The 13,425-nt window shown below is 40.1% G+C and overlaps 1 protein-coding gene across 1 annotated transcript in view; it reads left to right on the top strand.

Annotated features, from left to right (window-relative positions):
- The window catches only part of serinc5 (serine incorporator 5), a 32,343-nt gene continuing 18,918 nt past the window's right edge, over nt 1-13,425 (top strand). Inside the window, exon 1 of the mRNA XM_041786937.1 lies at nt 1-204. Within this exon, the coding sequence (XP_041642871.1) occupies nt 172-204 (33 nt within the window). The 5' untranslated portion in view covers nt 1-171. The remainder of the gene's footprint in view (nt 205-13,425) is intronic.

The following is a 13,425-nucleotide window of genomic DNA, read 5'->3' as shown; positions in this document are numbered from 1 at the left end:
TGCAGGCAGGAGGTCGGAGCAGTTTGACGATCGGCGCGTTGTTTTCCGTGTGGCTGTGCCGATTTCATGTGGAAGAGGTAGAAAGCGACCGAGAAAAGCAGCACCCTCGTCCTTCTCTAAAGGGAAATTATTTGGCGTTTCCCCAAATAAGAAGTTCAAAACCAGCGGAGGATGGAAATGTGTATTCCGTGTTGTCTTACACAGGTAAGGAACAGTATAACTGTTTTTTATTTTATTGTTTTCAATGGTACAGTGATGAGCGTTATGCTAGCGTTACGTCGACAGTTGTTTCTTGTTTACTGTTTGTATGAATATCCAACGTTAGCCACTCAGCGTCGGCTAATGCAACTCGGCGGGGTTTTTATGTCGTGGTAATTTCCTAAACCTCTGTCACCTTCCATAATTCATTGGACACATGAGAGTATTGAAATTCTTTAAATGAAATGACTTAATATTTTAACTGTAGTATCGTTATAGCCGTTGAAAGACAAAGGAAACTAGCTAACACAGCACGCGAGCCCCAGCACAGCGAGGAGCCTCATACAGTGTCTGCCATCAACAGTAACGTCATCTTTGAATGTTTTTACAGATGTGCTGGATGGAAAGTGTCAAACATAATGGTTTCATGGCGCTCAAGCATGCTTTGTCAGCATATTTAAGTAATGCTAAATGTGTAGTTGTCGTTTGTCTTGATGTCTCTGCTCTGTTGCACTTTTTGGAAGAAGCACCAACTCAAAACTTCAGGCCAGTCTGAGTTACAGCTAGTACCTCCTCTACTACATCCTATTGAGGATGGTTTAAATTTGAAGACTAAAATATGAGTTGTAATATACTTCGTAAAGACTTAAGCTGTATCTCATCTATTTACAAATCTCTAAGTTTTTGAGTTGAAAAGTAATGTTTAAAGCTTCAACCATCGTCTCATTTCGACCTTGAATTAGGTTATTATTCTTTATGGAGACATATGTTTACACAATGGCTACCACAGATGAAGCATTTTGAACATGCTGGATTTAGCAAGTAATAAAAGATCAAACGTAAAGCCCCTGATGTAAATTTGATGGTTGATGATTTGTCTTTCTTTACTGGATTAGGTTTAGTTGCAGAATTTGAAAAATAAATAATTTATTTTTGCTTTTAGGTTTAAATATTCTTTGTTTGCTTCTCTGCATTATAGTTAAATACATATTCAGCTTTTGGGTGCTAATTAGACCACTCTATGAATTTTATGTCTTGGCACTCCTTTTTGGCATTTTAGTGTCATATATATAAAAAAATAGAGGAGTTGTGCATTATAGAAAGGGTTGACAGTTGAAATATTTTGGACCTAGATAGTAAGAGGTTTGAAATAATATGAATAATAGATCAAATGAAAATGCAGAGTTACTTTGCATGGGGATAATTCTGGTTTTCTTCAATGCTTGAATGTCTCTATTCCATCAGACAGATTGTTTTTGACCGCAGAGCAACCACTACTGAGACGGCCTGAACTGGAATTTAATTACACAAACACATCCATCATCTAAATGGAGCTCACTTCTATTTCTTGCTCTTTTCAAAGACAGAGATGGAAACAGAGAAGGATTAAGAGGAAATAAGGGTAAACAATAAGATCAGTTTTGTATTAGCATGCTCACAGTGGGCTAATCCCTGTCACATACACCCTGTTTAGTTTAGCCGGCATCTCCTATTTATGTGTATACTTGTAATTAACTTCTTTTAGATGGGTATGTGCCCCTTTTGAGGGTTGGAGTAGCCCAAACTGGTGTGTGGTCTGTTAATTTCCTCTTTGGCTCTGAGGTGGAAATGAAGGGAGGGTAGCGTTGTTTGGGTTAAAAGTGGAGAGAGGAGCACACATGGTGAGGGAGCAACTCACTTATAATTTCTCAGTGGGAAAAGGGATGTATGCCATGTTGTGACGACATAGGGGGTATGGTTTAGACCAGTGTCTTGTCCAAAGCGCTGCAAGCGTTGGCTGAAACAGGCCTGAGACCATGTGGGTGATTTTGAGCTGCACAGCTATAGTACTGAAAACATTGGCAGAGTACAGGATGAGACATTAAGACCAAGAGACTGTCCCATACAGTACCCTCAAATAAGACATCAAGCACTGAAATTAAACCCTGGACTCTGTTCGATTAAGCAGCTCTCTTGTATGATGTGATTCTTATTTTAACAAATGTCTTGTCTGAATCAGGTCTGTAGTTTTTATTTTTTGAAAGTTTTCTAACATCATACAACAACCATTAAACTTTTGGTAGCTGCTGTATTTTTGTCTAAAAAATGTTATCAATTCCTAACAATCCTGGCCGATGGAAATGGATTTCACAACCAAAGAAAGTTCTAAAGTCATAGAGTCAAACTTAGCCTTCAGCTGCAGCCCAGCATCCCTCACATTAACAGTCACTTTATAAATCTCTGGAGGTTAATGAGGATTGTGGTTTGTTATTTATTTTTTGATTGATTTTTTTAAGGCCTTTTGTGAAAAATGATCACCATAGTTTCCCAGATTCCAAAGTGACCACTTCAGATAACTTATTTTGTCAAAAAAGAAGATGAAATGTAAAAAAAATGTAAAATATTTAGAAGAAAATGTAAATCCTTACACTTAAGAAAATGTTACCAGGTTTGACATTTTTGCTTGAAAAAAATCATCAAAACAAATCCTCTAGTCTTGAAATCTCAAATCTATCACTGCTGACCTAGTCATTACACACTGACAGGTAGGTGATTCTGCTAACATGTCTTTCACATGTGTCCAGCGAATGTGCTCTTTTTGCCTCCCTCTTTGCTTCCTCCCTCCCAGAGGTTATATGAGAACTAATATTCCCAAACTATAATTGGACAGGACATGGGAATGTGAAGTAATGTGTCTTGTAAATTCTATTTATTTTCACATTGAGCAACAATTGTAAGCTCAGTCCAGCTGCGAGCTCACTAAAGGAAGCTTATAAAAAGTTACAGACTTATTAAGTAGCCCTAGGAAATTAATCGCAAATTAGATTAAATCGCAACATGACCTGCTGCAATTTACAAATTGCAAAAGTTGCAATATTTCTTACACTTGAAATGTATCAAAATATCACTTTAATACTTTTTGGCAGCAGATATTTTATGCACATCATGCAAACATTCAAGTTTTGTTTTGTAATAAAAACTCCTGTTTTACTTTTTTAAAATGTGACATAAAAAGGATTATCCATTCAATATAGCAATTGATATCAAATTTGAGCCAAAAAAATCACAATTAGCTATTTGTCTTAAATTGGTTTTCCCTAATATATTCTGTATAATATTGTTTAGGTTTTAACATAGAATGTTTTTTTGCTTGTATTTATTGAAAAATATATAAGATCAGGAACCTAAAAATTATCGCATATTAAATCACAGTCGCAATTAGGGGAAACATCACAGATTATTTTTGTGAATCGTTCAGCCCTATTATTCAGCACTCAAAATAACCAACAATTACTGATTAACCTCATCAACATTTCACATAAAAAAGTGTTAACATAAGTTGAAATGTTTTCAAGAACTGTTGAGGGTTTTCATTGGGCTAGATGTTGCTGCTGTAGCATGCTGCAGGTACGGTTATTAACTATAAACTTCAGATCAAAGATTCACCCTCAGAAAGAACAATTGAATTGTTACTAAACTCACATTACCGTGAATCACATTATGACCAATGTGCCCATTTTTTTACTTTAGAGAATGACTGTAGCAAGAGCAAACATGTAGAGTTCTTCCACTTTTAAAAAAATTCTTACAGGTTTGGAATTTGACAAATAAGCTTGACGTCATTACATTTAGCTACAGCGTCTTCAAACTCAGGCAGTGGTGTGGCTGCTGGAAACAGACTCACATTCTCAAGGCACTTATAAACGGGATCAATACACAGCACCATCTTCATGATTGTAATTTACAGCAATACTGTGGCTATTTTCAAACACCACAAGAGACGGCATTGCTGTAATGCCGCTCATTTCGAATGGAAGAAAACATCCTTTTAAGGTGACATATCATGCCACATTTCTACCTTTAAGACAGCCCCCTGTGGTCTACATGAATCATCTGTGCTTTGGTCAAAATATAATATGGATCAAGGAGGTTTTGACCCTGTATCGACCAGTTCTTAACTGCCTTTCCCAGAACAGTCTGTTTTGGTGCGTGCCTCTTTAAATGCAAATAAATTTCCTCTCACTCGTCTTAACTCTTCCTCACATGAGTACAGCTGTGTGCTTCCATGGCTGTAGGTGGAGGTACCAGGTGAGGGGCATACATTATCATGATGACTCCCATAACAACAAGGAGCACAGATTCTGAATTAACAGTCAGATTTGGTGTTGGGCAGTGTTGGCTTTTTTTCATGTTTTGTTGAACGGTAGATGCTTTGGATACCCAAATTAAATGCAAAAATACAAAAAAGCGTGTTTTTTTTTACATGATATTTGCCCTTTAAAGTCTCCTCCAGCATAGATTTCCTGGACAGACATACAATTAGCATTACTGGCCAACTGTGTTCATGTGAGGCATGTCTGCTATTCTCAGCTTAGCCTCAGGAATTTTGCTTTGGTCAGCAGCCCTGCAGGAGTTTGTTTTTTTTCACAGGGACATTACCAACAATATTTCATCCCCTTTGTCTCTTTCTGAACCATCATATGGCTATGATAATCTCTTCACCATTTGACTTGATAAATTTTCCCATGTCATGTCTGGGAAATTTATTTATTTTCATTTGAGGAAGGGATTAAAAGGCTGATGCAACTATGTGAAATGCCAGCTAGGTCTTTGCATGGGGCCATCAGTGTCAGTTGACTGACTCTAAAGCTCTGTGTCTGGGAATTGTTTAATATTTTGGACTATTCTGCAAAGCTTAAACTGGATACAATAGTCCCAGACTTGCAGATGAGAAATAGACCTCTTGCTAAACATAGCGTGGCATTACATTAGCCTGTTGATCTGATACTCCTTTTGTCTCTCTTCCTGCTCTTGTTTGGTCTGTTTCCTGTGTTTTAGTTTGAGACGTCTTCGTCGGCATGCAGTTGTTTTAATATCTGCTCTGCTTTTTTACTGCTCTGCAGTTCTTCTTTGTCCTGCTTCTCTTTTCTGCTCATTGGACTTAACTTTCTCTCTGTCAGTTGTAGCTAGGAGCCTTGTTTGCCGAGAGAGAGCCAAAGACCTCCCTTTGTGTATAGGAAACAGAGCAGTGATACATTTTTGCTGTGTGTATACAGCTGCCTAGCTATATAGACAATAGAGAAGCTGTCAGTCATGATATAAGGGGAAATGGAGCAGGTCTGGGTCTGGAGCTTTGGCTAGCCTCAGTTTTGTGTGAGAAAGATTTTGATCTTTTAGCTTTAAGGTGTTGTGTTTCCCCTTGGTTTATTTTCCACTTTGTGTTCTGAGCTAAGCTTTGTTGTCATTTGAGATATGAGGGTGTGTCTAGTTTCGTCTGAGCCGTCTACCATGATTCATTGCCCTTTCCAGAGGGCTAGTGTCCTCAGTTTTACAGTTAGATGTACTAAAGAAAAGCAGGAGGGAATAAGAATGAATGCATTAGATGTGATAAATGACTGAACATCAGCACTGATGGTTTAAATCAAGCTGAGGGTGAAACTCCCACAGAGACAGCCACTGAGGCTGTTATTCTATATTCTTCCTGTCAAGCTTTTTTGACGGCTTATCTCAGTCGTCATGAGTCATATCCGTCTGTCCTGCTATATTCCTACTCTAAAAATAGATAGCAGTATAACTTCTGTTTTTTTTGTCACTCCTCATAACATAATGTCAACATTTCAGATCAGCTGAAAGGCTTTCCTTCCTCAGGAGGGGGAATCTGTGCTAGCTCCAGCAGGGTTGATTCCATTACCTGCTGCCAAGTACTTTTGTCACTACTGCCACATGTATTTTTACATCCATAATTTGGATACATTTTTTTGTATTTTTATCCAGATATCACTTCCTTGCCTCTAACCAGCGTCGTGTTCTCCTTTTCTGTGCTAAGTGGGATACATAGTGACCCAGTTTTTGCTATTGGTCTGTTTGGTATTGCGTAAGCAGTCGTGTCTGCGTGGCTGTATGCTCCAGAGTTTACCCCCACGTGCTTAATCTAGGCAATTCCTGCCAGTTTCCTGTTTGTTAAATATTGCTTTTTTTAAATTGCTGCTGGGTCTAAGATAATAAAGCAGTAAAGGCCAGTGGAGGAAAAACGTATAATTATCATCAACGCTCTCCAGAACAGCTCACAGTCAAACTCCAGATGTGGTCTTTCTTTGAGATTTGATGATGAAGCATCCAGCTGTAGGTCAGAGTTCCTGTTTAACAATCGAAGGTCAAACAGACTTTTTCTGTCTCCGTGGCTGCTTGTCTCCTTTCTAACAGCCTTTGGGTTCATTTCCTTAGGGTCCTCTCACTGCTGTGTCCGATCCACCCTCTCTGCTTTAAGCTGTGTGTGTGTCCTTGTCTTCCCAGCCCTGAACAGCTGGAAAGTAGCCAAGTGTTGGGTCGTGAGGGATTTTAGGGTAAAGGGCAGCTGAAGATAATAAAGGAAGGGTGAAGAGGAGAAAAATGAAAAGAAAAGAGATAAGAAAGGACAACAATAAGCCCCCAAAGTAACAGGGTGGGGGAGGAAAGAGGAAATATGAGGAGGAGAGTGAAACAGAGCTTCAGGCTTTTGTCTCTTGAGAACCTTACAATCATTGTTGAGAGGCTTAGTGCTTCCATTATAAAATTTATGCCTTATTTTAGATCTTTGATGTACCTAGCAGGTGGATAAAGTGCCAGTTTGCAGTAGTTTGAGATGCTAATCTTTAACAATAGCTTGTAGGGGGTTTATGTTGATACTGAAGTAGGGGGTGTACCCTGCAGACACGCAGGCCACCTGTCGACATGCTAGCGGGACAGGCGTGCAGTAGAGGAGGGGGTGGATGGCCCGTTAAGTGCGCAGGGTCAGCTTTGGTTACTATGGATACCTTTTTTTTTTGTATCTATGTTTGGTGGAATTCCCCAAGACGTCCCTCCTTTAATAGCCCCAACCACACACACACCCCCATACCAGGTTCTCCCTCAGCTTGCATTAGCCCCCCTTACTATGTGTGAAGTCCACTGATGAAACTCCTCCTAACTAATGAAATCTAAACACCCTCATGACTCTAGTCATCCTTTTTTTTCTTGCTTACTTTCAGTCTGATGTGTTTAATTAATCGGCCATTGAAAGGGATGTGTGGGCGCAGCAGAGACAAAAGAAGCAGCTTATCCTGTTAAGCTGTGTGTAGGCAAATGGAGACCAGGGCCCCTGACATAAAACTTGCTTAAGATTCAAAGTTTAAAGTCTTTGTATGAATAAGTCTTGAAAAATCCACATGCAGCTTTGGAGGTTATATCACAACCCTTTTCATTTCATCCTTTGTGTATCAGGCGCTGGTAAATGATCTACAGATGCACAAGCACCTCTGCTGTTACCATGAGTGGATATAAGCTCAACACTCATGAATCCTGAGAGGGAGTAAACTGGTCCTATTCTTTGTTTGATCTGGCTTCAATGCATCAAAGAAGCCCTTGTGTTGGTTCCCCACAAGCACTGACCTGATAACACAAGTGGGCTGAACTTGTGAATTGACCCATTTTTTCTGCTTTATTTTGCAAGTCAAACTGTGCGAAATAATCCCAGTTTAACCTGTTGTATTGATTATTTACTGTTGCTTGGGTAATTAGAGGATAGCAATATTTGTCTCCAAAAAACTTTATTTTGGCAAGACGGACACATTATTGCAAAGATTTGAACCAAAATACTTCCATGAATTGACTGTATTCACTGATGAGCCTTTAAATAAATTAATGAGCATTACCAGGTTCTCAGGAACCAAACTGAGATTTAGACAAACAAATCCCTTTTCTTTTGTAGAACAAGGTGTTCAAGACTCCAATTTCTAGATGATTAACTACTAATATGTAGTGGGGTGAAATGACGCTTATCTCATGAGACAAGATTCCACACTTTTTTTTCATTTTTGAAAAAAGTATATTATTGTGGAAAATATGTCCTTTATATGGCTGAAAGTCATAATTGCAAAGCATTCAGGTCTATTCAGAAATGTTTAAACTAACTCCTCTTGTACTGAATAGTAATAATAATAATAATAATAATAATAATAATAAAAAAAGCATTTACATTGTTTTAAAAAGTAATTTAAAAATTATTTACAGCAGACTGAAATATAAAGAGCTGCATCAGTAAAATCAAACTATTTTTCATCCTCTTTAAGTAAATCCATATTTAAAATAATCAAAAGAAATATATCTGTCAATAACACGTTTGTTTTTTAGAGTAATTTAGAGGAATAGATTATTTTTTCATTTTGTGGTCTTTTTTCTCAGATGAGCTTTGACAATGTTGGACATGACAGACAGATGAGCATGTGTGTTAATGTGTGTGTGTTGGTGAAGGAGTGTGTGTCTCTGCTCTACCAGCACTAAGAGAGAGTCTGCATGCATACACCAACTCGTGGAGACTGCACAGCAGCTACATTTAATCATTTCACACTGTTATGATGAACTTACTATGCATTTGCAGATCATGTACGGCCCTGAGTAGTGCACGCGGAGGGGTGGGTTGGAGCGGTGATATTAATGGATCACAGATCAGTTCTGTTTCTTCATTAGCTGGCAAACCAACAATTTTAAAGTGTCCTGAGCATCTTTGTGATCTTTCACAACTTCCAGTTAGGTATTGTTTTCTGTCAGGAGAGCTGCTGCACCTGGTGTCTAGGCAATATTGATCTCGCGAGATGATTTTCACCTCGATGGGACATCTCGTGACATTTTGATCTTGCGAGATCTCATGACATAGCTGCTATTGAGCAGCGCCCCTACCAAAAGAGTAAACTCCATATAGAACTGCATAACGTGAAACATTGGCAACTGTAGACATGTCGGTCTCTTTCTTATGTTTGAGGATACTTAGGGTGCACTCACTCTAGGCCATCTGTACCATGCCATATTCTAACCGTGCTGAAGCCCATTTGACCCCCTCTCCTGTCCCCCCTTTGGCCAGCACTCACACTGCTCAATGTATCCAGGCCTGGGCATGGATATGTCATGCGCCCATGTCGTCACAGGGAGAATCCATTGTTGATGAATTTATACATGTTGATGTCTCAGTATACATAAGTATTGTTTTTAGGCTGTAAATGAGCAACAGAATTATACGATAACTGATCTGACACCGGTGTTATTTCAGCTGACCTGGGATCAGTAGCTATGTTAACTATACAGAGCCCTGTGTAGAGAGAGATAAAGCAGTTCATAGCAGAGCGTTATCGCTCACAGCATATAATCTGGAGCCTGATCAGAGTTCCAAGCACCTCTGCTGAATGAAACCCCAACTTTGTAACTTGTATGAGCCCCTACAGTCATTCCTCTGCGTGTCCGTGTACTATCTGAATCCCCCTGGCACTCCTTTATGCGCCATGAACTGTGCCATCTCTCTGCATACTTTTAGTGCTGCACCAGACAAGCCCTCCTGTCACAGGACAGCCTGTGTCCAGAGCAGGATTAAATGTTCAGATAAAAGTTTTTTACCTCGTCGATGGCAATTTTAACCATTTGATGAGAGCTGGAGGTGAATACACCACAGGATTAGTAAACGATGTTCCATTCAAATGTCAGCGATCAAGACCACAATTTCACTTATTGATGACATGAAACAGAATTAAAGGTAAATTAATTCAGTGGATGATAGTATGATATTATAATTTCATAATAAGAAAGGTTAAATCAGCCGTGAGATTAACCCCTGCACACACTTGTCTGCGTATTTGGCACGGAGGATGAAAGGTGTGTTATACTGTGAGCTGCTGTTTGTGGCTCAATCAAGGGAAGAATTATTATTTCACAAACCAAAAAAACCTCTTACAGTGGTCGCAGCCTGACTCTGCTAGAGACTGGTCAGAAATGTGGACAGGGCTGGGATCCATTATAACAAGTCGTAGTGGAGCTGTGAGAAGTTAAATTCTTCAGCTCTGATAAAATCTTTGTAACTTGTTGAACTACAATAAGACAAAATATGTAGTTCTCTCTATCTTTCTAGAAGAAATCCTGCTGTCTCTAGCATGCAGCTGCTGCCTGGTGTGCTCTCTGCGCTCTGAGGCCGGTCCTTTTGTTGTTACTTCACGTTACGTCACATTCCTGTGCTTGTGCTCCTTCATTTCCATCAGTGCTGTACTTAGGCCCACCCTGTCCTTCCGTGCCGGGGCCGCGCTGAACAAGCACAGAACGATTGCACTCACACTGTCCAATCGTACCGGACGTTAGGCTGAAACGGGCCCAGGCATGGTAAGTATGGCCTAGTGTGAGTGCGCCCTTAGTTTCTGTTGATAAATGAAGTAAATGTGGTTCTGTAGGTAGAGCCAACCATCTCACAATCAGAAGGTTGTTGGTTCAACAGCAGTCACATCTCGATGTGTCCTTGGGCAAGACACTCAGCCCCCAACAGCTTCAACTGCTGCATCGTGGGCATGTGAATGTGTATGGCTGCTTATGACTGGGATTAGCTAATACTGATGGCCTTTCTGCTTACTGACCTTCACCATCAGTGTTAAAATGTGGAGTGAAGGGTTAAGTGTGACCTGCAGTGGAAAAGCACTTGGAGCGTTCAGGTGACTAGAAACACACAATTAGGAGTGTAACGATATGAAAATTTCATATCATGGTTATTGTGACCAAAATGATCACAGTTATCATTATTATCGTGGTATTGTTGAAATGTGCTCAAAATTTTCAAAAAGTACTTGATACACACACTGACATCATAAAGAAAAAAACCAAGTGGTTGCAGCAAAGTATGCGCCCTGAGCCAGACTTTTTACAACATCAGCTTTAACACTGTTGTACAGGTTTGGGATTTCAGTCTTGGAAAAGAAATTTCGTGACGGAAGTTTGTAGTGTGGGACAGCAACCTTCATCAGCCTCAGGAAGCCAGGCCTCTCAACGATTTGGAATGGCATCATGTCCTTTGCAATAAAATGTGAGAGGGCTGCAGTGAGGTCTTTAGCCAATTTGGAAGTAGGTGCATAAGCAGCCTGCCTTTGAAAGGCATGCTGACAGCGGTCATACACAGCAGAAACACTTCGCTCTGTTGCTGTACGTGTCATGTGCGGAGACCTTCAGAACTACTCGCCGATTGCACCCAGTAACGTGTTTTTACAGGAGTAACGTTAGGTAACACTTAAAACTTCAGTTTCCTTTATTAATGAAATATACGAAAGTTTGACAGACAAACCATGACATTTTCCACTATTCCGAAGTCCCCATATCATGCATTCAGCTACAAGTTAACTTATCTTACCCTCGCTACATAGTAGTGGGTGGTGTTTACGGAGTGTTTCCCCCCCTTCGCCGAGACTTTTTCCTGCATTTTCTGCAGACAGGGTGGCCATCTTCAATTAGCTTCCCCTCAGCATCCTTCAGAAAGCCAAAATACGTCCAGACTTCGGACTTTGTCCTTTTATTGGGGGAAAAAAATCCCAGAGCAGTGTCCATACTTGTGCCTTCCGCAATGTTTTCAAACTGCGCATGTGCACCCACGTCTGAGAGAGCACTGCTGCTTCTCCAGGAATTGAGCATTATCACTGTGAGTTTTTCAAAGTACGGTAATCAAAGACGGTTTTAACAATGATTAAAATTTGAAACGATAATACTAACCGTCTCAAATTTTACCACGGTTTATAGTGATACCGGTAATCGTTACATCCCTGCACACAATATAAACTCAAGTCCATTTACCATTGACCATAGAAAATAGGCTTTATCTCAAGGAAGTTCATGCATGATCCTAATAATTTCCTCTTTATAATATTTAATATAAAAACAGACAAGATGTATCATAAACATACATCCCACACATTCAAGTGACAAAAAAGACGCATAAACAAAAAAAGGGGAAACCATAAAGTCTTCTGAACTTAAAAAAAAAAAAAATTAAAATGTGAAAGGAGTTTTTGCAACAACTGAACGGAAATGCACGGTAAGTTTCTCAGCTCTCAGAGAACTGTGTTTTTCTTGTTTTGTTTTGTTTTGTTTTTATTTATCTGTGTTGGGGGGGGCAAACCAAAAGCCAAAACCAACAAAGCCAGGAAGTCATGGCATATAGTAACTCTCCTTTAGCTAAATGCTACATTCAATTAATTGCTCATTTTATGAAAGACTAACCAGGAAACACTGAGACAGACAGCAGCAGGGTCATATCAGTGTGGGCTAAGTGTCTTGATCCTGACCATGTGCCTTTGTTGGGTCCACGAGTGTGCAGCATTCCACACATTACTGTCATCTGAAGCGTAAAGCAACACATCACACAATGTTGCACGCTGGTTTAACCACATCTGCAACCCCTGGCTGGTTTACAGACCTCCAATTTTGGCACACACACACTGACAGAAGGCTTGGAGGCTTAGATTACTGTTATGACTGCGAAATAAGAGTAAATCATCAGAGGACCGTCAGGATTCCCACACTGCAGAAAAGATTTTAGCCATACTGGGAACATCCTTTTGGCCCTGGAGTCTATAACTTTGACAACTGCACAGCCCCTGTTACAAATGCACCTCTTTATATCTTTACATTCATCTACTTTCTATCAGAAGAAGAGCAAAGCTCACACTGGTTTACTGATATAAATTGTATAGATACTAAAGTTTGTTTGTAGCATTAACCAGTTTGGGTTTGCTTAAGTTGAAGGATATGGTATGACCTTGACACAGTTGTTATTTAACTGATTGCTACCTTTCTGAGATGTTCGTGACACTCCTTAGTTGACAGATCAGCTGTTACTGTCAAATTGTTGCTGTTGAGCCCAAACCTTCCTGCCTTTCACCTCATGCTATAATGACAGTGGTTACAGACAAGTTCACATTTCAGATTCAGCCTTGGTCTGGCTAACTTTAGCATGCTACCCAAACTAGCAGGAGAAAAACAATATAGGTTAGCTCACCAGCAGTGGTGCTCCTACAGTGCACCACACCTCTACTACTGACCACATCAGAAGTTCACCTCTCTCGTCTGCAGTGTGTGTTTGCAGGCTGGGAAGGATGAGGTTTACATAGACAGGGTGGGGCGGCTACATAAAGACATCACACTGTATAATTATACAGCCTCCTCTCTCTCACCCAAATAGAACTCAGGGCGTCTCTTTAGCAGACTGTCCTCCTATATGAGAGCCTGTCACAAGCAACAGAGTGGGCCTGTGTGTGTGTGTATGTGTTTGCAGACAAGACCGCACTGTCTGCACCAACCAAAAAATGCCCACTTTGGAGAAGGAGGAGGAGTTTGTTGCTTGTTATAGAAACCATGAATGAGCAAATTGACAGGCAGGCAGTTGTCTTCTCAAGCTTCTCGTACAGCGATTTCTATTGTGTAGCTTGCCTGAAATAC

Source organism: Cheilinus undulatus, linkage group 5 (genome assembly GCF_018320785.1).
Source record: "Cheilinus undulatus linkage group 5, ASM1832078v1, whole genome shotgun sequence".
NCBI lineage: Eukaryota > Metazoa > Chordata > Actinopteri > Labriformes > Labridae > Cheilinus > Cheilinus undulatus.
Note: the sequence above shows the minus strand (reverse complement) of the source record. Positions and strands in the feature narration are given on the sequence as shown.